Source organism: Neoarius graeffei, chromosome 4 (assembly GCF_027579695.1).
Source record: "Neoarius graeffei isolate fNeoGra1 chromosome 4, fNeoGra1.pri, whole genome shotgun sequence".
Classification (NCBI taxonomy): Eukaryota; Metazoa; Chordata; class Actinopteri; order Siluriformes; family Ariidae; genus Neoarius; species Neoarius graeffei.
Window position 1 is genome coordinate 61,592,982 of NC_083572.1, and position 27,932 is coordinate 61,620,913.

General features: G+C 42.4%; 1 protein-coding gene across 1 annotated transcript; it reads right to left on the bottom strand.

Annotated features, from left to right (window-relative positions):
* Nucleotides 1–31: 31 nt before the first annotated feature.
* slc2a1b (solute carrier family 2 member 1b) lies at nucleotides 32–27,932 on the bottom strand. Its single transcript, XM_060919447.1, has 10 exons — nucleotides 27,549–27,932; nucleotides 13,878–13,973; nucleotides 9,066–9,226; nucleotides 8,298–8,538; nucleotides 7,890–8,052; nucleotides 6,561–6,748; nucleotides 5,833–5,937; nucleotides 5,598–5,699; nucleotides 2,166–2,369; nucleotides 32–2,044 (listed from the first exon to the last, which is right to left on the bottom strand). The coding sequence occupies exons 1-10, from the start codon at nucleotides 27,561–27,563 to the stop codon at nucleotides 1,841–1,843; spliced, it is 1,479 nt and encodes a 492-aa protein (XP_060775430.1). The 5' UTR covers nucleotides 27,564–27,932; the 3' UTR covers nucleotides 32–1,840.

The following is a 27,932-nucleotide window of genomic DNA, read 5'->3' on the forward strand; positions in this document are numbered from 1 at the left end:
CATCAAAAAATGTTTCAAGAAAGAAGGTAGAGAAGTTTTTTTAAACATTTTATTGATACTATAAGACACTAAAAACTAAATAAATTAGGAAACTAATAAATACAGTATTTACCAGTGAAACTATACAAGTTAACACTTCAGACTATCTTTACAGTATTACAGCATTACAGTCTAGTCAAAAATTCAGTTTCAGTATTATTTGGGAAAAAAAATCTTCCAACAAAAACAAAACATATAAGGCTTGGGAAACAACAAAGCAGTTTTTCTTTATACATATTGTCATGGCCACTTACTGTGTTAAGGCAATGATAAGCTCACTCTTATGATATGATCAGTTCACCGTGTTCATTACGCACACAGTTCTTTAGGTACAAAGAGGTCATAAAACATTGTTATAGACTAAGTACATCCTCTGAGCCAACCCCTGATATTCTGCTGTGATACAGTGCTTTACATATGCAACAAGACACACACACACACAATTTCTGGAATGCTTTTGCCAATTAGCCTGAAAGCCCTCAACACTCTGACACACATGCTATGTGCTGTTCAAACTGGCCATACAAGCTCTGACTTGAAGAACGCAAGAGTCTGATTTTTCATGCCTAAACTCATACGCATGAAAAATAGTTTACAAGAATTGGTAAGTGTGCAAAACATGAATATTTCAGTCTTTCTTCATCAGAATGCGTCTTACTTTCTTACATCACAGACATTTAGCACATGCTCTTATCCAGAAGAGCGTTAGTGTGAGTTTATAACAAACTCACATTAACGAACCACACTGTGTTAGCTGTGGTTAAGATCAGACGAGACGTGAGTGATCAAGAGAGCTTCAGGAAGGTCTCAGACTCCCATCTAAATCAAGACTAAAAGTCTATCTTTTAAAAACATTTTAAACCATAAAACAGTAATTATAAAGCTGTCGACATGCTGGTTTCTTTTAGAATATCTTTATGGTGATGAATCGATGTGTACAGTATATGTGCTGTACAGTAATGGCATAGTCACATTTTCATACATGATAAGGAGCAGTGCAACTCAGATTTGTTTCAGAAGATTGTAATTCAAAGCTCCTTTAAAAACGTAAATACATTCGTAATTATAAAATACATAGGACTAAACTTTTATTGTCCATAACTGCTTATACAGTTGAGGGGTGTGGTGGATCCGGAGCTTATCCTGAAAACCCCATAACACACACACACACACACACACGCCAAGTGTTTAAGAGGTGGAAGGAAACTGGAGAACCTACACACTCAACGGAGCTCAGGATCACACCCTGAACCATTTTATAAAATCGTCTGTAAAATAAATATAATCTCTATTTGATATTCCAGAAATGACAGGAAGGGATGAAGTCTGGAAAAGGAGATTCCATAAGGACCACAGAACACAACACTTGAAAGCTTTTCCCTATTCTATCCTCTCATTAGCTGATTCGACATCCGTTCATCATTCATACTGCTTTGGGTTTTTGTTTGGGAATTCAGTACGCCAACTAGAAGCGATTAAGGCCACGTTTTTCGGTCTTGATAAAAGTATGCTGGTGGACAACAGGAATGATCGTTATAAAAATAAATCTGTCTGAAATACAGATAAGGTAACAGATACAAATGTTAAAAACGTAAAATATTTTCTCATGTACATATAAAACAATGCTGGAAATCTCTAAATACAGCATTCCCGCCTCGCGTCACCTATGTACACACGCATGGAAAAGTTAGAACAGAGGCATGGAACAGTCTGGGTTTCAGCAGAGAGAGAAAGGTTTTCCAGCCAGTTCCTCTCTCAGTAGTTGTGTTAAGGAGCGTTAGGGGAATGAAGGAGGTAGGGTTCAGAGCTCAGAGTCTGCCCCCAGGCTGTTCAGCTCTTCAGGTGATGCCTTCTCTATTTCTCGTGTTGCAGGTCGCTGGGAGAAACCGGCAGAAATCTCCTCAAATGTCCGGCCTCTTGTCTCCGGAACTTTGAAGTACGTGAATATGAAGAAAACCAGTAAGAGGACGGTAAAGATGATAAAGACGTATGCACCACAGAGGCTCTGTGAGAGAGAGAGAGAGAGAGAGAGAGAGATGATAACGTTAACCATGAACCACAAATTGTGAAATCGTGGAGATGCTCAAATAAAGAATCATATAATAATCAAAATGCTGATGTCTTACCGCCACATACTGAAAGCACATTCCCACTATGAAGTTGGCCGTCCAGTTGCAGAAACCAGCCACGGCGATGGCAGAAGGCCGAGGGCCTTGACTGAACAGCTCAGCTACAATGAACCAAGGGATGGGGCCTGGTCCAATTTCAAAGAATGCCACAAAGGCAAAAATAGCAACGATGCTCATGTACGACATCCATGGGACTTGAACCTGTAAGGTCGACACATGACATAGACATGAGAACAGCATAAACATAGAACTGCCTGTAACCGCTGGCTGCCTGTTCAGTATTAACAATCAATATAAAGAGAAAAAGACATCCAAGAGCACGTGCGTGTAGCAGTCTGATACCCCTTTTCCACCAAATCAGTTCCAGGGCTGGTTCGGGGCCAGTGCTGGTGCTGGTTCACAACTCGTTCAACTTGCGAGCCAGCTGAGAACCAGCTTGCTTTTCCATAGTTCACGGTGCTAAGGGGAGCCACGTCATTACATCACTGTATACATCAGTTACGTCGCTGCGTTTGCATAAACCTTGGCGCGAACATCGAAGTAACAACAACACGGAGAAGCAGCAGCAGCAACAACAATAATAATAATGGATGACTTGGTGTTTGTACAGCTGCTGCTTCTCGTTGCTTAAAAATGGCGATCTTTCACGGTCTTACTATTGTTGTCTGTCTTAACAACTCCGCCCCCCCGCTGACGTAAGCGGTTCTTTCCTCTGGCCCAGCAGAGAGTTGGTGCTAGCCTGGAACCGGTTTTTCTGGCCCCAGAGTCAGTTCTTTGTCAGTGGAAACAGAAAACCCGGTTCCAAACTAAGCACTGGCCCCGAACCAGCCCTGGAACTGCTTTGATGGAAAAGGGGCATGAGAAAACCTATCAGATGTCACAGAAACATCAGATATCGGAGTAAATGTAACAGTTTGATCAAGTCCTTGGATAGCTACATGCCATACTGAGTTACTGTTTCCCTCCTGGCAGCTCGAACCAATCTGTGGTGGGTTTCTCAAAAGCCTCTTAACGCTAAGAGCAGCTTAACTAGGAGAGAGAGAGTGCTCATTGTGCTGCTCGCGCGACCATTTAACAATGATCTTTGTGCGGCGATGCTTTTGGGAAACTCAGGCCTGGCCATTTTCCTCTGACTTCTCTATCAACAAAACATTTCCGCCCACAGGCCTGTAGCTCACTCAGTGCTTTTTTTGTTTTTTGCGCCGTTCTGTATAAACTCTAGATTGTGTGTGTGTACAAATCCCAGGATATCCGCAGTTTATGAAATACTCACACCAGCCCTTCTAGTACGAACAATCATGCCATGGTTAAAGTCATAGAGATCACATTTTTCCCATTCTGATGTTTGATGTGAACATTAACTAAAGCACGTGACCTGTATCTGTACGAGTTTATGCACTGTGCTGCTGCCACATCATCGGCTGATCACATAACTGCATAAATGTGCAGGTGTAGAGGTGTTTCTATTAACGTGGATGGTGAGTGTATATAAGCCTAATCAGTTCAGTTTGTAGTTAGATACCGGTTCTCAAAACGTCCGTGACGCTCAGACAGATTGGAGTTTTTAACCCTTTCAATGCCCTTGGACGAGTCACGTACGGCATGAAATCTTTTACCGCTGTGCCTTATGACGTACGCTACTCGTCATAAACACCTCCTTTTATGTACCTTACATGGCGCATTACTTTTACTTCACAGTGGCACATTACCGCGAGTTGGCCTAGTGGTTAGCATGTCTGCCTCTTGATCGCGAGTTCTATTCACGGTCGGGTCATACCAAAGACCAAATGGTACCCAGTTAGTTGGAATACATGGACCCTTGGTGTACACAGGTTCTCATTGACAAGACCCGTTGTCTTGGTTTTTTTTGGATGTTTTTGAAGTTGTTTTTGATTACTCAAGTTATTTTTACTCTACAACAGTGTTTTTTGTGATTTTTCTATACAAATATTAACCAGATAGAACTCGACGCCAACGGCGGCGATGGGGATGCCTCCGCCCGGTAGACTACACGCCTTATTAAGTTGTGATTTGGGGATGGACATTTGACCTCACAGTAATCTTGACCTGGTGAAATTACTTGTATCAGCCTTGGAGATATTGTGTTCACAAGGTTTTCGGACAGACATTTGACCTCACAGTGACCTTGACCTTAGAGCAGGGGTGGGCAATTATTTTTTCCATGGGGCCACATGAGAAACAGAAAATTTTGTGGAGGGCCGGACCAAAAGGCTGAACTAAATTCTGCATGATATTAATTGTATTTCTTTATATAAAGCAGTAAATATCATTGTTTTTACAAGCTGCTAAGACGGGTAAGAGTCTGGAAAAAACGAGGTTGCCTTACAAAAAATGTCATTTATTCAATCAAATTTCCCAAAACAATGGTTAACAAAATGTGAACGTTTGTACCAATTTTTTTTCAGTCACATTCACCCCAAAACACAATAAAGACATCACAATATTGTCTTTCTACTCCAAATATCAAGCAAGATACATCATATTATAATAATGATGCCCACATTTGTAGTCTAATCACCTCATTTGGTGTTTTTTATTTGTTCAGTGAGAGAAATCTAGTCTCTGTTGGTCTTTAACGAGTGCATCAAAGTCAGGTTGAATGTCTGAGGTGGAGATGCGAAGCACAGCTGACAGATGATCATCAGTCCATTCGGTGTAGGTATCAGATCTACAGATTGGCTCGGGCTCCGGCGCCTGCTGGTGACGTCACACTACGTGATTGGCTGGACCGTTTGAAGGATGACGTAAAAGTTTGTGGTTGGTCTGGACAAATTACGGAAGTAGTTATCGCGGGATTAGGTTTCGTGGGATTTCATGTCATTTTCATGTCGCGTGCGTTGCGTTTTTGTTGAACACAACTTCAAAATAAAAGCAATGCACATTCAGTCCATGCATGAGGTAAAATTAGAAAATACAGAAAATACATTTATTTTGTAATTTCTAATTAACCTTACGCGGGCCGGTCAGAATGAACCAAAGGGCCGGATGCGGGCCGCGGGCCGGGAAATGCCCAGGTCTGCCTTAGACTTTTTGATCTCAAAATCTAATCAGTTCATGCTTGTCCCAAAGCGCACAAATGGTGAAAGTTTGGTGAAATTCCTTTCATTAGCCTTTGAGATACCGCGTTCACAAGGTTTCGGGACGGACGCACGCATGCACGCACAGACGGACGGACGCACGGACAACCCGAAAACATAATGCCTCCTGCACCTTACGGTGGCGGGGGCATAAAAATATAAAGTTCTGAACAAGTTAGAGAAAGATTATCAAAATATCCCAATTTTGACCTACATCCCCGGCACATTACAATTAATTATGGGTGGCAGCCAAGAGGTGAAACCCAGTTTTCTATTTTTTCACTTTTAGGGGTAACTCAGATTTTTAAAATGTGTGTGCACATTATCATACCTGCACTGCTTGGGCAATCGTCATCAGGACTGCAGACACCGCCATACCCATCAGTCCTGTTAGGTGCAGTGACCTGCGGCCAGCTCTCTCCACTAAAAACAGCTACAGGGGAGAAATGACAAGATCAAGACAACGTTCACTTCTGATACTTCGCATTACACTGAAGACTTTACATTCGTCGTTATTAAAATGATAGCGTCATGGACATCGTGAGATGTGTTCACACATGACTCACCGACACCACAGTGAACGCTGTGTTAACAACTCCAGCTCCGATGGTGGCATACACAGGCTGTGCCACACCAGCTGTCTCAAAGATGCTCGTGGAAAAGTAGAAGACCTGCGCAAATAAACACTATCGTTAGCCAACACATACAAACATCATCTGCAGCATGTAGAAACCCCAGTGCGACGAAATTCAGCATTTACTGCTGTTCGAATTATTTGCATGAGACAAGTGTAGCGTGTTTTCTGGTGCAATCAGAGACATCATGTTGACTCTAGTGCATTAATCACGCTATTGCTTTGTATACATATCAGTTTTCATCATCTCTTTGGTGCCAATCTTTCTGGCTTTGGTAGGCTGTAGATCTGCCAAGCAGTGTTTATAAGCTAATAACGTATACGTAGGGTTATTGAGTAACATTAAACCAATTCACGAGCTCAGATTTAACACTAGTGTCAAAAATGCAAATTAAAAAAAGTCTACAAAAGAAGTAAGACTGTATTGTTTGTCTACTGATGTCCCATCCAGGGTGTATTGTGACCAGTGCTCCTGGGATAAGCTCTGTATCCACGGCAACCATGCCCAGGATAAAGCAGTTAATAAAGATGAATGAATTAATGGATGAACCTTGATTTATTTGACCCTGTGAGACTTTATATGGGCCATATTTCACACACAGTCTGAAACATGGTTGTGTATGTGTGCCCTTGTGTACGTGTGTGTGTGTGCGCACTTACAGCGTTGATGCCAGACAGTTGCTGTGACAGCTGCAGTACGATGGCGACGATTAAAGGCTGCCGGTAGATTGGGGAGCGGAACAGCTCTAGGATGGTCACTTTCTTCTCCCTCATCATTTGCCTGCTCTCCTCCTTCATCTCCTGCATGTCTGAACTCACATCTGTCGTCCCACGCAGCTTTTTCAATACTATGTGCACAAACAAACAAAAACCATTATGTAATCACTGATACATTACAAAATAATATGGAAATTATTTTTGCGTCAGAACCTTTGAAAACTAAAACTGAGTGGAAGATTTACTGCAGGCGTTACAAACTCGTATTGACAATCTACTCCTGTAAAGGCATCTACATGCCCTTGCCGTTTTTGTTTTCTGCTCTTGAATGAGTAATCACCATTTAAAGGATCAAATTCGGCTTTTAACGTTTTAAGGTGTGTGTAATTATACATAAATATGTCTAATAGCTGTGCATATATGAATACTAACTACATGAATTTATTATTCAGGTTTCTTTTTTACCATCAAAATGATTGACAGTTTGTCAATCCATCCATCCATCCATCATCTGTAGCCGCTCATCCTGTTCTACAGGGTCGCAGGCAAGCTGGAGCCTATCCCAGCTGACTACGGGCGAAAGGCGGGGTACACCCTGGACAAGTCGCCAGGTCATCACAGGGCTGACACATAGACACAGACAACCATTCACACTCACATTCACACCTACGCTCAATTTAGAGTCACCAGTTAACCTAACCTGCATGTCTTTGGACTGTGGGGGAAACCGGAGCACCCGGAGGAAACCCACGCGGACATGGGGAGAACATGCAAACTCCACACAGAAAGGCCCTCGTCGGCCACAGGGCTCGAACCCGGACCTTCTTGCTGTGAGGTGACAGTGCTAACCACTACACCACCGTGCCACCCCCAGTTTGTCAATAATAAGGACAAAATTTTTTTTTTTAAAGATTTTTTTGGGGGGCTTTTTCCACCTTTATTGGATAGGACATTGTAGAGACAGGAGAGGGATCAGGAAATGACCTCGGGTCGGAATCGAACCCAGGTCCCCAGATTTATGGTATGGTACCTTATCCACCTGAGCCACGACGCCCCATAAGGACAAAACTTGGTCTGATTGCTAAAAATGGCTTTTCATTCAACACATGTTCAAAAATACTTTTTAAATGTTAGGACTGCTAATGATGACAGGAGTATCAAATCATAACATCTTACATTGTTCAAATTCTTCTAGTATTCAGATGTAATCTCAGTGTTTTGGAGTAGAAGTCTTACCTTTAGTTTAAATATGAGTACGGTGTGTGTGCTCACCTGATCTGGCTTTGTTCTCTTCATTGCAGTTGATGAGAAGATAGCGAGGACTCTCGGGGCAGAGGGGTAACAGGAAACACTGCAGCAGTGCTGGGACGAAGGTAAAGCCTAACAGTAAGGGCCACAGGGCCGCGGTGCCCATGATCACGTCCAGACCAAACACCTGCACCACCACACACCAAACACAGTACAGTTCCTGTTCCGTCATATGCTTAGATCCTCTTTTTGTGTCATCAGTTTAAATGACCTAAGTCATACATTTTTGTATTTCTGCATACTGTGAATGCAAATAAATCTAACATGATTTACTGGCAGATCCGGACTGATAACATGGTTATGATATAAAAGAGAGTGCATTTAAACTTTTGGACTCTGTTACTATGTGGGTCAGGTGTGGCCAATCTGTACCTGCGCTATAAGGATGCCTACAACAACGCCAAGTTGATGCAGAGTTCCCAAGGCTCCTCGGAGGGCAGTGGGTGCCACTTCACCCACGTACATGGGTACAAACCCGGTGGAAAGACCAGAGTAAAGCCCCACCACGAAACGGCCAATGATCAACATCTCCCATGAGGCTGCCATTTTCGAGAAGCCCATCAGTGCTGCTGAGATGAAGGCTAGCACATTCACCATGAGCATCGAGTTCTTCCTGTAGAAATGCAGAATATAGAAGGAAAGAATGATCAAATGGAAATGAAAATTCTGTTACCGACTTCTATACCGGGCGGCACGGTGGTGTAGTGGTTAGCGCTGTCGCCTCACAGCAAGAAGGTCCGGGTTCGAGCCCCGTGGCTGGCGAGGGCCTTTCTGTGTGGAGTTTGCATGTTCTCCCCGTGTCCGCGTGGGTTTCCTCCGGGTGCTCCGGTTTCCCCCACAGTCCAAAGACATGCAGGTTAGGTTAACTGGTGACTCTAAATTGAGCGTAGGTGTGAATGTGAGTGTGAATGGTTGTCTGTGTCTATGTGTCAGCCCTGTGATGACCTGGCGACTTGTCCAGGGTGTACCCCGCCTTTCACCCGTAGTCAGCTGGGATAGGCTCCAGCTTGCCTGCGACCCTGTAGAACAGGATAAAGCGGCTACAGGTAATGAGAGATGAGATGAGACTTCTATACCAAATATATATAGTCTTAGCGCAATACAATATATAATGCTAAAAGAAGTGCTTGTTGGATTTACCTTCCAAAGCGATTGACAAAGAGACCCACGGAGAAGGAGCCAAAGATTCCACCCACAGAGAAGATGGCCACTGAGAAAGACCACAGTGACGTGAGGGATGTTTCAGGTATGGGCTCATTATATCGGTCAAACCACGTCTCATTGTAGAAGCGCTCGATGATCTACAACACAAGGGCAAAACATTCACATAAACCTCAAGAAACATCTCTGATTTATCAAGACAAAAAAAAAAAAAAAAGTAAAACAATCCTTCTTCTGTGGATAGTTTTATGTTCAAACCAGTATGCTGGATTTAATGCAATCTTTGTCCTGTAGATGGCGTTAAGAAACATGTTTACTCTTTTGGTGCAGGAGGTGTTTGTTTCCATCTGTTGCCGTGGGACTGGATGAGGAAAATGTCAGACGAGAACTCGGGTTACGTTTCTGACTTTTCAATGGAACACTTGTTCTGACAGGCACAAAGGCCGTGACAGAGGATGAGAAGCTTTGCTTTGAAAAATACACTCTTATTCGCACTTTTCTTCTCTCACCTAGTTTTCGCCGTCTTTGCGAGGGTAAAGAATGTCCTAAAAGCAATGCATATCCCGAATAGGAAGGTGAAAGGAGGTGTTAGGGGAATTGTTTTATGTTGCACTGTCGAGAAGCTTGGCAGGGCAATTATTTAAGGAGATCGGGTTTCTGCAGTTTGGTTCAAGTGCTCGCTCTCGACTCCGAGCATAAGACGAACCTATCTATGTCCTCAATAAAATGTACTGTATATTTAGCATCGTGTGCTTCGGTTATGAATCTCTCCCCTGTAAACGCTGAGACATATTACAGCATGGTAATACAGTATGGCATACTATAAACCATACCACGTTGTTTGTAATTAATACAGAGCGACATTTAAAAAAAAACAAACAAACAAAAAATTCAACTTTTTTTTTTTTTTAAAGGCTCACAGAACACTAGGCCTTTACCGAGTGCAGTGTTTGGATGTGCAGTGTGGTGCTATAAACCCTGCTACAGCCGAGTCCATATTTGAAGTTCCCAATATTTCGGTCATGACATATTTACGAGGTGGTGTGTTACCTCATGGAACATTTAATCAGCATTCACATACACCCCTTTTCCACCAAAGCAGTTCCAGGGCTGGTTCAGGGCCAGTGTTTAGTTTGGAACCGGGTTTTCTGTTTCCACTGACAAAGAACTGGCTCTGGGGCCAGAAAAACCGGTTCTAGGGTAGCACCAGCTTTTTGCTGGGCCAGAGGAAAGAACCGCTTACGTCAGCGGGGGGGCGGAGTTGTTAAGACCAACAACAATAGCAAGACCGTGAAAGGTCGCCATTTTTAAATAAGCAACGAGATATCATGGATGCAGTAAAGCAGCAGTCATCCATTATTATTACTGTTGTTGCTGCTTCTTCTTCTCCGTGTTGTTGTTGCTTCGATGTTCGCGCCAAGGTTTATGCAAACGCAGCGACGTAACTGACGTATACAGTGATGGAATGACGTGGCTCCCCTTAGCACCGTGAGCTATGGAAAAGCAAACTGGTTCTCAGCTGGCTCACAAGTTGAACGAGTTGTGAACCAGCACTGGCCCCGAACCAGCCCTGGAACTGATTTGGTAGAAAAGGGGTAATAGAGAGAGAGAAAGTACAGGTATGGAGGAATAATTCTTTTTCACGTCACAGCACTGAATTATTTACCCAGTCCCTCATAATGGTGTGTTTTTCCCTGAAATGCTTGTGATTACTACTAATGCCGCTTTTCCACTACCAACGCGGCTGAGTCGGTCTGAGCCGTGCCGTGCTGAGTCGAGCTGAGTGGGGCTATTGAAGTTGCATTTCGACTACAACCGCGCTGAACCGTGCTGGCTGGAAGTGGGTGGACACATTGGGTGGAGTTAGCGAAAGTGGGTGGACGTCAGGTGATGTCGTTAGGCGGCGCAAACAGTGACATCAGTGACCTTTTAAGCGGTAGTCTCACAACCCGGAGAGTAAACAATAAACATGGAGGACATGGAATCGTTAGTGTTGCTGGTCTTGGTGCTGTGGCTTGTTGTCACCGACAACGCCAACAGATACTGGCAAAAGCGTATAGATGAGGCGAGGCGCATAAGGCTTCATAATTCTCGTAATTCTCCTTCTTCCGGGTTTACAGATCCCAGCATGCTCGCGGGGCGTGTGAGGACACTCCTCCTCACCAATCAGTGCACAGGGGAGTGTCTGCTCACGCCCCTAGCCCCACTCGGCTCGGTTTGGCTCGCTTCAGCCCTACTCCAAAACCGTGCGAGTTTTGGGTGCTAAGCAGGGCTGAAGCGAGCTGAGTCGTGCTGCTCTAAGGTAGTCGAAACACGAGCCGTGTTGGGCTGAAGTAAGCTGAAGCGAGCTGAAGTGAGCTGAAAAAGGGTAGTGGAAAAGGGCCATAAATAATACTTGAAAGAACCGAAGTACAATTAGATTTGTTTAAAGAATCTTTCAAAAACTGAATACTGAATATGACATGGACTCATTCGAGCAGCTGAGAGTGTTTATGATTAGTGTTTGCGCAACTGTAAATGTACGTTTGCCTTATTGCATGTGTGTCTGTGGAGCTTTTTAGACAAAGTACCACTAAAAATGTATCAATCTTATCAGAAACCCTGTGTACACAGCAGAGGTGCAGCACAGGCTTGGCCTTATCGCTCCTTATGACTCGCTTACGCTTTACTGTTCTCACCTCTGGAGAAGGAGAAGCCACGAGCAAACCTGACTGACTGCATTGTGAGTATGGTTTTAGAAAAGAGAACTTGGTCTGGCACCAATTCTCATTTCCCCTGTGTGTTCATGGGAATTTGATTTTATCGCCATCCCATTTGGTAAGAGACGATGTTACTGAGGGTTATATCTCTGTTTGCTTCATCTATATTATCTTACATGAATCGTTGCTTCCTTTTAGATGTTTCAGGCCAGGTAACCAAGTGTGCATGTATGAGGTACTTTACACTAGTTGAAGTATATATTATTTTTTTTTAAAGATATTTTTGGGCTTTTTTCACTTTTATTGGATAGGACAGTGTAAAGACAGGAAATGAGCGGGAGAGATCGGGAAACGACCCCGGGTCGGAACCAAACCCGGCTCCCCGGACCCACGCCACGGCGCCCCATCCACCCGAGCCACGGCGCCCCCCCAAGTATATATTATTGCCAACATGGCCTCATACACACATCAACGAGTTTTTGTGTCCTTGGTTAGACCGCACCTCTCCCTGCCTCGCTCCTGCACTCTAATACGAGAGTTAGTGGCTGGATTTGCAGATATTAATCCTGTTTCTCAAAATGAGTAACAGTCTAATGCAATCTCTTTCTACATAAACAGAGTTAACAGACTTTTGCCTAATTGTTTTTGTTTGCGGTAAATTAAAGGTTTGCTCCCCAACATCTGGAACTCATCATTCATTCTCCAGGGAGGAAAAACAAAAAAACAAACAAAAAAAAAACCCCACTGTCCTATTCTGTTCTAAGGACCTACTCTGGGCCCCTAGCAGTACTGTGAACACCGCTTTGCTCCATCTTTTAAGCTGACTGTTCTCTCCATTGTGCTTCAGTTATCAGATTAACATAAGCCCGAAGTAAAAACTAAAAAAAATAAAGGAGGAAATAAAGCAGTTAGAAATACTACAATCCTCTCTTCAAACTCTCAACTAAACATTTCGTTGGTTTCGACTGCTTAGTGTCATTATATTCGCAGACATGTTTCATATCGGGTGGTTAGCGCTGTCGCCTCACAGCAAGAAGGCCCGGGTTCGAGCCCCGTGGCCGGCGAGGGCCTTTCTGTGTGGAGTTTGCATGTTCTCCCCGTGTCTGCGTGGGTTTCCTCCGGGTGCTCCGGTTTCCCCCACAGTCCAAAGACATGCAGGTTAGGTTAACTGGTGGCTCTAAATTGAGCGTAGGTGTGAATGTGAGTGTGAATGGTTGTCTGTGTCTATGTGTCAGCCCTGTGATGACCTGGCGACTTGTCGAGGGTGTACCCCGCCTTTCGCCCGTAGTCAGCTGGGATAGGCTCCAGCTTGCCTGCGACCCTGTAGAACAGGATAAAGCGGCTACAGATAATGAGATGAGATGAGATGTTTCATATCACAAAACGTTATTGGCTGTGGTGGACATTAATCATGTCCTTCATTTCACATGCTCCCTCAGTTCAGGAAAAAACAACAACAACTTGGTTCGCATTATGAATAGGCGAGCAAAGCAAAAAGCTGAATTTAACAGGACACAGTGACAAAATACAACACGTTTTCGTTTCATAGGCCATGGAAAAAAAAATGAGGAGACATTTTGAGGGAAAAAATGAAATAAAAACACCCCGCAATTACACAACAGTGCAGGTAAACACTAGTGGAAGTCGTCTAGGAGGACAGGAGGATTCTCTTAGGATCAGAGGTTAGGATTTTCTTACTGAACCATGTCAGGCAAAAGACACACCCTAGTGTCTGAAGTAATGCTGATTTGTAAAATCAATAAAACTCTGTCGGGTTTTTACAGAAGGTAGATGAGCGCATAATAAATTTTCGGTGACATCTGAAGCATACGGTCCTGATAGCCTGGAGAAAACACTCGCGTCAGCTCTGAGACACGGCTATGAAAAAGCTGGACGTCTTACAGAGTGCTAAATGGAAATGCTAAAATTAGCGACCTTTGTCACGGGGCTGCATCGCTTATGGGAGTCAAAAAGGTTGGGGTGGTTTTTTTTTTCCTATAAATGTGGACCCCTGTGTTAGAGGCATAAATATGGCGGTCCAGGGTGTTTTGTGTAAATTGTGACTCTGTGCGTGCGTGTGTGCGAAGCTCACCTTCTGAGGTGCGTTGATGACACCTGTGTTGTAACCAAACTGAAGAGAGCCGATCACAGCTGTTCCCACAGCCAGCAACAGCTGGAAGGTCACTTTCTGCAGGAGGAAATTAAAAAGAAATCGATGAATCACTGGCAAACACAAAGTATCACAGCTTACACACAGAAAACAATTTAAATCGTACGCTGGAGAGGAACGTCAGCCCTTTATAAGTAGCCTTTCAGGGGAAAGCAATGGGATGCCTGGAAGCTGACATGTATAATTTCTTATCCCTCTTTACCTCTCTCTTACAAAAGGGCCTCGAGTTCTTCTGAACCTACAACTGCATAACGAGGACAACTTTAAGTCATACTTCTGTATTTTTCAAGAAAATAAAGAGGACTTTTTCTCTCTGGGTCAATAGTTACTATTTAATTGATTTGTTGTACATTTTGTAGCACAATATCATCCTTTTTTAAACATATATTTTTACATACAAGAGTCTTGAAATCATTTCTGAATACTGTATGTATTACAATCATTGTAGGCACTTGTTGTGTCGTCATTAATTAACTGCTGCTGATTTGAAGTCTTTCTTTGACTGACTGAACGAATGTAGGGCTCCGTGTCCTGATTGGTGCTCTGTTTATGGTCTCCATGAATAATATTGCACTGCAATCCTGTAAAGGGGTTGAGACATTTAGGCTACGTTTACACTAGACCGTATCTGTCTCATTTTCTTTGCGGATGCACTGTCCGTTTACATTAAACCACCTGGAAACGCCTGGAAACAGGAATCCGCCAGCGTCCACGTATTCAATCCAGGTCGTGTCAGCTCCGGTGCTGTGTAAACATTCAAAATACGCGGATACGCTGTGCTGAGCTCTAGCTGGCGTCTCATTGGACAACGTCACTGTGACATCCACCTTCCTGATTCGCTGGCGTTGGTCATGTGACGCGACTGCTGAAAAACGGCACGGACTTCCGCCTTGTATCACCTTTCATTAAAGAGTATAAAAGTATGAAAATACTGCAAATACTGATGCAAATACTGCCCATTGTGTAGTTATGATTGTCTTTAGGCTTGCCATCCTTCCACTTGCAAGTAGTAAGTGATATGCGCTGGGATCTCACACACAGCGGCTCAGTCCCGAATCGTGGCTTGTTCACTTCACTCGCGCGCTGTGTGAGCTGCGCAGGGCCGGAGTGCGCACCCTCCAGAGGGCACTCGCTGTTCAGGGCGGAGTGATTTGGAGCGCAGGATGCCTGCGGAGCCGAGCGTATCCGCGTATTGGCGTTGCTGTGTGCACGGCTAACGGTTTTAGTGTAAACGCGAATCGTTTTAAGAACGTTAATCTGATGATCCGCTGATTCGACGTAATGTAAACGTAGCCTTACTCCCACATCATGAAGCGTCATTAACTAACCAGAACAAATGAGTCACAGAATTCACAAGAATGCTCTCTAAAAACTGAAGTCCGTCCCTGTGTCTGAAATCACTCCCTACTCACTATATAGTGAGGACGCCATTTTGTAGTGCTGTCCGAAACCTTAGTGAGGATTATTACACCCTATATAGTGCACTCAAAGTATCCCACAGTGCATCACGAAAAGTAGTGTACAACAATGGTGACTAACCAAAGCAATATATCCCATCATGCATTGCGGTTGCACTGAAACGAATCAAATTAAAAATCTGAAATTTGATAAAAGGCAGCGGCAAAGAAGAAAGTATTCAGCCTTGATTTAAAAAAACTGAAAGATGCAGGTACTTTGTATTGATTAATGAGGAAAATGCGCTCAGTATAATATGGATTTATCACAAAAATACATGCATGTATTTATTATTTTGAAAACCTACCAGCCAACTGATCTGGCACGTTTTAATTGTGTGACAGTAATGACGTAAATACCAGTGCGACGGACTAGTGTCCGAAAGTGTTTCTTCATTTTACCAATGAGCTCACTATATAGTCCTCTATGTAGCAATTCCCTCTACGAGTGAGCGATTTCGGACACAGACCGTACGCGTTTCAACGTTAGACAAGAACAAGGCAGTTTTCCAGAAAATACTGTAATTCATTAGCCTGGCAAGCCAGACTAAATGTGAATATTTAGTCTGGCCTCAATCCGTAGACATTTCCGAAGCGGGTAGGAGGAACAACCCGCTGTCTTTCAAACTGTCTCTGTGCGTATAGGCCAACGCTCTGACCAATCAGCGCAACAGTGACTGTGACGTAGTCAGAGCGACAGAAAGCAGTGGGGGAGGCCTTGAAATAAATTATTAATTAATAAACAGGTTCTAGATATTAAGAAGTTTGGAGATAATGACCACAAGTTTGGAGTCTGTACCACATACACATTTTTTTCAAGTGTTTTTCAAGGGTTTGCTTAAACTGTGTTTGAGAGTTTTTATTTAGTGGTGTTTGGTGAAATAATTTCCCTTAAATTTAAAATAACGGGAAAATAAGAAACAATCAAAAAGTAATGTTTCAAAGCTGTTTATTAATTCTTCGTACTGCACAAACTAGCCCCATCCTTTTGGCTACGAGCGGAGCCAGCTGGTAGATCAGACTTTTGCCATAGCCGGTCGGCAAAACAGCGAAAACGTCCTTCTTGAAAAGGAATGAGCGGAGAGCCTCTTCCTGCTCATGTTTCAACGAAAACTCCAAGTCTAATTCTTCTAAAACTGATTCCAAAGCGGAGTCAAACGCGCGCTGTTCTCTAGCTGTAGCCATCTTTCCTGTTGCGCTTTCTCCAGCGTCGCGCAGCCTTGTCGTCACTCCTGCAAAAGCCCGCCCAAAGAATCCAAACAAAAACCTTGCGTTGTGATTGGCGGGCACGATTTGATGCCTGGGGTGTTCTGTTTATATGGTGCGAGGCTAGACCCATTCGCTAGGCAAAAATATTTTTGGCCGCTAGGCAGTTGGGTCTAGTTTACTAGGCTAGTAATTCGTTCAATACGACGGCTTGACCGTTGTTTTAAAAGAAATTTAAAGTAATAATCACAGCAATTCAGGTCAGCTGGAAGATTTTCAAACACTAAACATAAGTTTCAAAAACTCAATCTAAAGTTATCAGACATACAAATTTACATGAACAAAATAATCTGGAATTAAAATTGGATTTCCGGCAATATTTAAAAAGCAATGCTTCAGTAGGCCTGGGAACTGAAACTCGGTTTCAAGTCAGAATCGAATCCAAAATGCCAGGTACCAGGTACCCAAAAATAAATTTAAATTCGGTTCTGCGATAACAGTTTATTATTGTAAATAATGCTACATATCTGCAAGGACGTACATAACTATCTGCCAGGACCTCTCTATGTCATTACGTCACACATCAACGTGTCCATTTGTTTCGGTACGAGCTAGCACGCATGGCTAATGTCTCAACGGTGTGAAAGATGGACTGCAGTAAACAATCAAAAGTTACGCTGTGGATGCCATGGCCTAATGGTTAGAGATACAGCTCTGGGACCAAAAGGACATCAGTTCAATTCCCTGAAACAGCAGGAATAGCTGAAGTGCCTTTGAGCATGGCATCTAGCTCCCATGCTGCTCTGGGTATATTGTATGTCACTCTGGATAAGAGTGTCTGCTAAACGCCTGTAATGTAATAATCTGTCACCTAAACGTTTGACCTTTTTTTCTAACCGTTTTAAACTGAAGCAAGAACTGAAATTGATAAGCAAAATCGGAATCAATAAAATCCAAACCGTACAGTCTTAAGTAATCTAACAGCGTTAAACCGTCAGTTCCACATGGCTCAGTGAAGAATCTGATTTCTTTGTAAACACAGCCGAAAAAGGACAGGACATGGGTGGCAAATAGCCATGAACACAACACTGTCCTTCACTAAACGGTCTCTGTTTTAATCCAAACAGCAAGACAAGCCTTTTTTAGAACTCGACCTGGACACTGTAGAAATCATCTTTTACCCAAATTTCACCGAGTTAAAATTGTCCAAATTACTGAGTCTTTGCTGGAACTCCTGAAATCTGCTAATAGCTTTAAGGTGCATATTCTGGACCAATTTCGTTTTTTTTATATGAAAGTATGTCCCTTTAGGACATCAGTTCAATTCCCTGAAACAGCAGGAATAGCTGAAGTGCCTTTGAGCATGGCATCTAGCTCCCATGCTGCTCTGGGTATATTGTATGTCACTCTGGATAAGAGTGTCTGCTAAACGCCTGTAATGTAATAATCTGTCACCTAAACGTTTGACCTTTTTTTCTAACCGTTTTAAACTGAAGCAAGAACTGAAATTGATAAGCAAAATCGGAATCAATAAAATCCAAACCGTACAGTCTTAAGTAATCTAACAGCGTTAAACCGTCAGTTCCACATCCCTTTACACACTCATCCAGAAGGGTAATTTTGCACAAGGCCATCTGTCTACAGCAGAAAAAAATAAAATAACAAAACACGTCTGGAAAAATCCCAAGGGAGTCTGGAGCCAGATTCGTGACGTTACCTGCGGAAGCGCCAGCAGGCTGTGAGAGCTTTGCACGGTTTCAGTGCACAGCCTGTGTAGACCAAGCGCTCCCATTTCTCTCTCATTGTCCGGTCTTTTGGGAAACGATGAGTACTAATCCCATCAAGATTGGTGTTGCTACACCCTCCTACAATACATCTGTTAACCATTTTAATAATTATGCAATAACGTTGAAGAAATTTGCAGAAAACCACCAGGTCGTTTTCTCATAAACAAACCAGCGCTGGCGTAGGATTCAGAGGGAGGCGTCCCGCACGTGACGTCACGAAAATCAATGTTTGCCGGGAAATCCAAATGCCAAGTTTTTTCAGAGGCGGACCAATTCACCTCAAATGGCTTGATTTCAACTGAATTTTTCTGATATTGCGCAAGTAAAAAAAATTGCACAAAATGCAATATGTGACAGATATTTGACCAAAGTTTAATATAAAATAGGAGAATTACATTGATCTTGCTCCTGAATTTACCCGTGATATGCACTTTAAGTCTACTTTAGGTCACTGTACTCCACTGTGACATGCGTATAAATGGTATCATTATTCCTACCTTCCATTATTTGCATACCGCCTGAGCTTTCAGTCATGTTGCAATACATCCACGCCAGCCATTAACCTTCATTCCACTTTCATAAGTTCTTACCTCATATCCACTCATCCGTATTTCACTAAGGACTACGAGTATTACAGACTGACAGTACATAAACTAAACCTAATTAAAAAAGAAAAAAAGTTCTATGAAACAAATAGGCTGTTAAACCTTCAAGGGTACATAGTTTACTGACATCACTGTTCTGCCTTTAAGTAGCACCTTCACCTACATTTGATGAAAAAAAAAAAGATTAGTAAGGAGGGAAAAGTTTTGAGGCAGTGATTTAAAAGGTATTTGCCTTCAAGAGTGTCGCTGATGTGTGTTATGGGCGTTATCAGGGAGACTGTAAGCACACCGCCGAGCACGACATATTCCTCACCATTTACGTTTTGGAAAAAGTAAGCACGGGTTTGAAGTGGTCACACGTCTCACTTTAGACAAGGCACCCACCCGCCCAGACAAACTTCAGAACACACAAGTTGGCTTGAGTGGCTGAGAAAATGACGCAGGAACACGCTGATGCTGGCTTTCCTCCAATAACACTGCATGTCTGAAAAGCTGCTGGAGGTCAAGGAGTCCATGATGACGCTGTTTAACCATCTCAAGTACAGGATGTTATTTTGCACACACAGACACACCCCAGAAAAGTTAGCTCTGTGGATGAAGTCTTAAAGGAACCTTGTTTCTTTTAATCCTGACAGCAAAAATGTCATTCAAATTAGAGCTGTCATTATCGATTATTTTATGTACCGATTTATTTATATCCTGCTTGCTGTGACATGCCTATAGCGTGTAGCGTTATCACAGAGCAGTGTGTTACATTCAAACTTTGCTGTGCGTGATCACCACCGTCTGGAGCGTCGACTGCTGAATATTTGATTCCGTGAAATTTTCATCGAGGATTTTTTTTTTTAGAATCTAGTAGTCAATGATCATCGAGTCATTCTAATAAAAGCGTTACCATTTCAAACTTCATACACTACAACACCAAACAATGTTCAGAACCAAAGGCTGAATGTACCGTGTGGTTTTCAGGCATGAACTCCTAAACAAATGGTCGCAGGGCCAACTTTCAAACAGTAACTATATCCTTCCTGTTCTCCTAACAATGCTGCATGCAGAAGACATTTCACTGGGTGTGTCGCTTTAAGAGAGAGTCGGCTTTGGAGAATTCTAAATATGGAGTTCAGTGCTTGCTTTGCGTAAGGCGCTGCATAATTCACATGTATACACACGGAATACTTCACTGTCACATTGTCATCTTAATCCGACATTACTAGAGGAGGCACTTCACGAAGAAAAAAACCCAACAATACAGGCACACGCATACACAAACACGCATGTACGCATAAGGGCTTAGTAGTGAGTTCATTTAATACATCCTTGATTCTGAAGGTTCATATATGTCTTTCCATTTACCTCTAATCATTTTGCCTTAGTTCCTTTTTCAATTAATTCCATTCAGTTGTCCAACAAGCCACTGCAACTATGTGGGCAACAGCTGGCAAATAAAATCAAGTAGTGGGTGAGAAAGGAATCTAATTTCCTTTCTCTTGATATAATCTCTGGATATAATCTGCTAGCGTGTGCATCGTCTCAGTCTTGAATAGGCCCTGTCAATAGCGGGTGCAAATTGAGAGCACAGAAAAGCAAACAAGGGAAGTAAATGGCGAACTGTGGCGCTCCTCACTCAGTGCGTTTACATGCACATAGAGAAAATCGAATTTCTGCCGTTGCTCGACTGAAATCGAAGTTCTAAATGCCATGTATACACCTTAATTCGGCTGAAATTGAACCGAACTTGATTTCTCGGAATCGAGCTACACGACCTAGATTATGCGATTTCTGCCGAGCTACTTAGTGCATGTAAACCCTATCGAGCTACGTATTCGAGCTACTTACTTCAGCACTGCCCCTTCCGGAAGTGACGAGTGACGAGACCACAAGCGGGAAACACAACAGCCTCGGTCGGCATGACAACGGCATGAATCTTTTCTTTTTGTGGCATTGTTTGCACTGTTAAAATTTAGCTCACTTACTGTATCACCAAATACATCTGTACAGCTGTTGCATAGCTGTGAATTGTGTACATAAACAAGTCACTGTATTTGTGTGTGTGCGCGTGTGTATATTATAGATGTCCAACATCTGAAGAACTTTTTGTGTGTTTATTAAGACATAAGTTAAATTGTAAGCAAAAAATGGACTTTAGAAAAATATTTTTTGTAAGCAAAAAATGGACTTTAGAAAAATTTACAATTGTGCAAAATAAGTTGTCTTACAAAACAGTGGTCTGCGCAGGACAGTTTGTAGCCATACAGCCTGTTAGAGCAAGCCTAACAGCTTCAGCACGGAACGTGTGAACACGGAACTGCCAGTGTTGCCAGATTGGGTGGTTTTAAGTGCATTTTGGCGGATTTGAACATGTTTTGGGCTGGAAAACGTCAGCAGTATCTGGCAACACTGCTGATAACTTTGTTTATACTCTTGAATAGCTCTTCTTCATGACGACAACCGGAAGTGTATCAACACGATGGGGCGTGTAGCGCCACCTGTGTCTCGGGTGCACAATGCACCTCACACAATAGCTCGATTTCATTGTGTGCATGTACGATTGGATTTCTCTGGCACCCTGCTGGGACCTTCAGCTTGATTACCAACAGCAGCTCGATTTGGATGTGCATGTAAACAGTCAATGAAATAAATGTCTATCCAACATAACGCACTGGCTACACATGATCACTGCTCGTGCTGGTCACATTTTTGACCAGATAGAAAATAAGCCTTCTTGTTGAGCACTTTTTAAATTCATTTATATTGTGCAGAATGCTTTGCTGCTTCACACTGCCTGTTTTCACCGAAAAGCCAAGGATTTTTTTTTCCTTTCCAAGATTCCTCACATGTACACTTGTAGAAAAAAAAACAAGCAAGCGTCATCAGGAAATGACGTATCCCCTCCCCACTCCAAATTTTCCTAAGTTGAATTGGTTGCCATGGAAATATGGAAAACTAGATAGAACTCGACGCCAACGGCGGCGATGGGGATGCCTCCGCCCGGTAGACCACACGCCTTATTAAGTTGTGATTTGGGGATGGACATTTGACCTCACAGTAATCTTGACCTGGTGAAATTACTTGTATCAGCCTTGGAGATATTGTGTTCACAAGGTTTCCGGACAGACATTTGACCTCACAGTGACCTTGACCTTAGACCTTTTGATCTCAAAATCTAATCAGTTCATGCTTGTCCCAAAGCGCACAAATGGTGAAAGTTTGGTGAAATTCCTTTCATTAGCCTTTGAGATATCGCGTTCACAAGGTTTTGGGACAGACGCACGCATGCATGCACGGACAACCCGAAAACATAATGCCTCCTGCACCTTACGGTGGCGGAGGCATAAAAATTTAAATCACAGAAATCCCAAAATGCCCAAAGGCACAACTCCTCTAGTCACTTAGCATAACTGAGGTTTTGTGCAAAAAAAAAAAAAATCCTAATAGTTTTTGAGTTATGCTCTGGAAACTAAAAAGTATAGTATACATGCAATGAGTAACCCGATGATCAGCTTAAAATCCAGGCATTTTTGTCAGATTTGTTAAACCCTGATAATCAAGAACCGTGGTACATTGTTTCTACGCCCAGATGAATAATCTGATAACAGGCAAAACCAAATGATCCAATTATTGGTGCAAATCGAAGAACACCCAGTGTTAAATCAGACTATGGACGGATTGTTCCTCATTCTCGATACTTCCTGGTGCAGCGAGGCTCCTGAAAACGCTCACACCCATCAGCTGATGATTTCTCGTGAATTAGAATGGACTGTTTACACTGAACTACAACTTACTAGGAAGCTCATGTTTTTTCTGCTATAATTATCAGTGTGATAAGAGCGCTCCAGCAGCAACAAGGCTGGCTTGTGACAAGTATGTCGCTTAGGGGCGATACATATGAGGAATACTCCACAAATAACGTGAACGGTATTCGCGTTCTTCTGCTCTGAAAGAGCTTCGTTGAGGATGGAAGACCCAATATGGCTGATTCTACTCGACAGGCTCGAGGCAGTAAAATAAAACCAGCATGCAAATCCGTTCATCACCTTTGTGTGTTTCGGCTGAGTCAGAGTGATGCCGTGCCATTTTGTCTTCATGCTTGCTTTGACAGCCTTCTCTGAACAAGTAGTTTTAGCTTTGTAATAAGACTGACACACGTGTGTGTGTGCTCACACACTCAAGCTTTCTATCCTGATAACTAGCCGCCACTTGAGCACTCCAGCTTTCTTTCCTTATAACACACTGATGTAGCGCGTCAAACGCCCTGTAACAGCAGCAATAAAGGTCTTCAGGTTTAAAAGGCCGTGATCATCGGTGAGTCAACATCGCTTGCATTGTAACGAGAGTGCCTGAATTTCCTACTGCACCTTTGCTCTGTTTTTACTTTATTTACACCGTGTCATGTGACACAGGCAGCCGAGAAGTCTCGACACTAGCTCGCAGACAGGATGTAATAAAGATTCATGACGAAAGAATGTCAAATGATTATTTAAAAGATGGGTAGGAAGTCAAAAGGTTTCCTGAAAGATACGCTAAAGGAATACAGCCGTGTATAACCAGTAAGCCCTGCCTTTACAGTCGGGCATATAATTATATCTAAATGTACTGATCACGGTGTCTGTATGTGTTATTAAACACATAATAATGATGTACTCACTATAAAAATATCAAACATAAACAGTTTTACTAGCTGACTGTGCGACGTGAATGTGCTCAGAAAAAAGAGCACTCGGCTCTAAATATAGCTCAGTCGAGGCGTAACTTAATGCAAAGCGCCTCCGAAAGTGTGCGATTGCGTCATTCACACTGTCAGCCTCGAGCTGCAATCTGTGACACTAATCGAGCTGAAGGATAAAACTAAAATGTAGATTCTTAAATATAAATAATGACTTATTATTATCACTAGGCAATGACCTCAAACAACATGACTGTTTGGGTCATAATTCAAGCGCTATAAATAAATAAATAAATAAATAAATAAAGAACATCCAGTCCAAAAAGCAGAATGAGCAGAAAGAAGACCCCATCCTGGTGGCACTGCTGTGTGAGTCACGCTGATGGCTGCACTGGCCTCGTGCTGAGTATCATGTTCGCTCTTTTCTTACTCTCTGGCTCCGTGTCACAGTGACACCTCAGTCGGTACGTTCGCCATCTTTGACTTCACCTCCCTCCCATCACAGGAAAAACCTGGCATCCATTTTCTACCAAACGCAGTTCCAGTGCTAGTAAGGAACCTTTTAAATGATCAGCTCTGGTAACTGTCGAGTGAAAAAGACTATGAGCGTATTGGATAACTTAACACTTTTATCCAAAATATATTGTCCTGTGTCGTCATTTTCTATCCTACGGCAGCCCTGAAACAGACCTCGTCTTTGATAAGATGACAATACAAACATAGCTCGACGATACAAACATGCCACTTTATTTTAATCCTACTATCTTTAGCAGTTATTCCACGAAATCCGAGTCGTACATGAGCTGATAGCCGACGAGGCGTGTAGCACCGAGTTGGCTATAAGCCATGTACGACGAGATTGACTGGAATAAGTCTTTTACTCTGTCCACACTCACTGGATTTTGAGAAACGGAGCATTTTTACTGTTTTTTTTTTTTTGCAAATTCGATAAAAACTTTACACAAAATGTTTGACAAAATCATTTCCGCTTAGAATGTAATGGCAAAATGACAGGAGCAATTTGTGAAAAATGTGATAATAATAATAATTCTTGAAATTTTTTTTTTTTAAAGATGCGTTCTTACCATCAAATACTTTTATTCCATATTTTGGTGCTTTTTTTGGGGTTTCGTTTTTGAGCAGTTTTTATTTCATCCTCGGTTGGTTGAGCAACACACTCCGTCATTTTGTTTTCCTCTACTCATGGTATATGAGCTGATAGCCTAGTAGTAGAGTAGCCAATCAGAGCGCGTGATGGCTCACATCCAGTGAATGTGGATAGAATAATTATTAATATTCATTAGGCTTCATGTGAAAAGTATATCCGAGTCGTATGAATGATGTGAAATGGAATGCAGCTGAGCTACAGTTTGAAGAAATTACATAAGTAATGACACCCTCTTGTGAAATTACATAACACATGACAACACCTTGAAATCGGAAATGACTCTTTTGGGTAGTTCCATCCATCCGACCTTTATCTATACAGCTTATCTGTCAGGGTCGTGGGCTTTTTGGGTAGTTAATTCAGCTTTTCTTTTAGCAGTCAAAGAGCACATGTCACAATCACATGATTTTGCAACAATACAAAGGTTCCACATCTGCACTCTGGTGAAATACTTGTAATGAAGATTAAGAACTTTAAAACAAGCAATGACACATAGCTGTCCAAGCTCTGTGTCGATTCATAAAGAGATTTAGGTTCAGCAAGTAGACAGAGAGAGAAACAGCAAGTGTTGCCGCACGAAATATGGCACAATTCTCTACAATCAACAATGACTCATGTAAATTCATGTAATATTGTGTAACGTCATTAGTTAAAACAATGAGGAATTGTGAAGTGAGTCCGGTACAGAGTCTCCCCACACAAAAAGCCTCTTCCCCCTTCCTCACATGAGCTCTTCACATGCTCTGATGTGGGATCAGAGCACAATTCAATATGAAAACCCCAAGAACAAGGATCTTACTAGTACACATACAAATGTAGGATATTTTAGACTCATGTGTGGAAAAATAACTCTCAGCCAAACACTTCTGAGAAAACAGCGGCTCCGTGACCCTCGCTCTGTGGATGAGATGTATTCTCCTTTCTGAACCGGACAGCTGGATTTATATTCTCCCTGAGGAGACCCCAGCCATTTCTCAGCACGTCCACAAACAAACCCCATGACAAAACCTATATTAAACATATCTGAAACTAGAACTGAAAGAAAGGATATCCTCGTTGTTAAAACGTCCTCAACTAAGTATCCATAACGTGGCTTGAAATACATTTTTAATTTTAATTTCCCAAGAGCGTTTCTTCGGAAAACATACTGAGCAGTATTAAAACAAAATACTACGGTTTTCAGTCCACCAGATTACCAGGAAGGAAGTTAGCAAGGGCCTGTCTGGTTAACATGTGGCTCACCTCATTGTGTGAAGAGCGCTACAGTGAACCATCTGCTTACTAGGTCACGTACGAGTTTCTCAGTTCATGGTAATCAACTTTCTCATTCTTTGAAATACAAAAGGTTGGCTGAGCTGAAGAAATAAACACAAACTTATAACACTCTTACAACAGCACGATGAAGCTGTTTCTTTTACAAAGCACACATGACAAACTCCAAGAGACTCTTCAGACCGATTCGTTAATTCCTGGATGATGGTAGTTTATCTTTGGTTCTCATAGAAATCAAACTGACACTTAAAGAGCTGGATCTGAAATGTGATTCTGTAATGGCCTGATATACACTACCGTTCAAAAGTTTGGGGTCACTTTGAAATGTCCTTATTTTTGAAAGAAAAGCACTGTTCTTTGCAATGAAGATCACTTTAAACTAATCAGAAATCCACTCTATACATTGCTAATGTGGTAAATGACTATTCTAGCTGGTTTTTGGTGCAATATCTCCATAGGTGTATAGAGGCCCATTTCCAGCAACTCTCACTCCAGTGTTCTAATGGTACAATGTGTTTGCTCATTGCCTCAGAAGGCTAATGGATGATTAGAAAACCCTTGTACAATCATGTTAGCACAGCTGAAAACAGTTGAGCTCTTTAGAGAAGCTATAAAACTGACCTTCCTTTGAGCAGATTGAGTTTCTGGAGCATCACATTTGTGGGGTCGATTAAATGCTCAAAATGGCCAGAAAAATGTCTCGACTATATTTTCTATTCATTTTACAACTTATGGTGGGAAAGAAAAGTGTGACTTTTCATGGAAAAAACACAAAATTGTCTGGGTGACCCCAAACTTTTGAACGGTAGTGTATCAGGACACCATGCTGAGGGTAGTAATCCCTCAGGGATAAATTACAGCAGCGATCATTTCAGCAGCTTTTAATATTAAAACCAGCATCCAGATGTTAGGTGTGTGACGTCACTGCCTGTTGGACCAATCGCACGAGTGAATGGGGGTCTGATGAATAGAGGATCAGACGTGAGTACGTGCTGAAGCACACACACCTCCATCCTACACAACTACACCATGCGTTGCCATAGCAACACGCCTTACCAGGTTATGCTTTAATACTAATGCGTGTGTGTGTGTGTGTGTGGTTCTGGATGGACTCAGAGCCAATTCATCAGACGACTTCCTATTATGCACGTACTACATGGTTATTAATGTTTTAACAATAGATATCCGTATATCAGACTTGCATCACGAATACACGTCACTGAAAATGCTAGTAAGAGTTATGCTAGCCGCTTAGCTTAGGTCACCTTCAGCCTGTGTCAAAGTTTTGACTCGAAAACCTTTTAACTACTATATTTCATGTGTAATATATGTTTTCTTTAACTTTTCCTGAAACCAACTCCCAAAGTAAAGACTGAATAATCACCAGGCAATATAAACTCCATTATCTGTTGTGTTAGCATCACATTTCTAGCCTTACCTTTTCCCGGTCCATTGTGGCGTGTCAAAACTTGCTCAGGCAAGACTTCAACTCGTTGGTCCTCAGGTATTGTTGTTGTTTTTAGTAAAAGAAACTAAAATAAAATGTTCAGGCTGCTATTTTTCACTACTTATGAATTCAAAGACCTGACCAGAGCCAGAATACCTCGAGGCAATTTCCTGTACGTGCTGGAATCCCAGAGTAGTTAATGTTTGTGAGAAGAAGTATTTTTTCTGATTTATCCTGTTCAGGTTTCTTCTGCTTCTGCTTCCGCTTCTTCTTCTTCTTCTTTTTCTTCTCTGTATCCTTGAGCGCGAGCGCTTATCAGCGATGAAGCAAATCTGTGGCGCTCGCGCTGTTCGCCGGTTAAATGGAGCTGCGCGC

Coding starts and splice junctions, on each gene's coding strand:
- slc2a1b (XM_060919447.1), bottom strand. Junction 8,539..9,065: donor TTTGTCAATCGCTTTGGAAG/GTAAATCCAACA, acceptor GCATTTCTACAG/GAAGAACTCGATGCTCATGG. Junction 8,053..8,297: donor TAGGCATCCTTATAGCGCAG/GTACAGATTGGC, acceptor GTGGTGGTGCAG/GTGTTTGGTCTGGACGTGAT.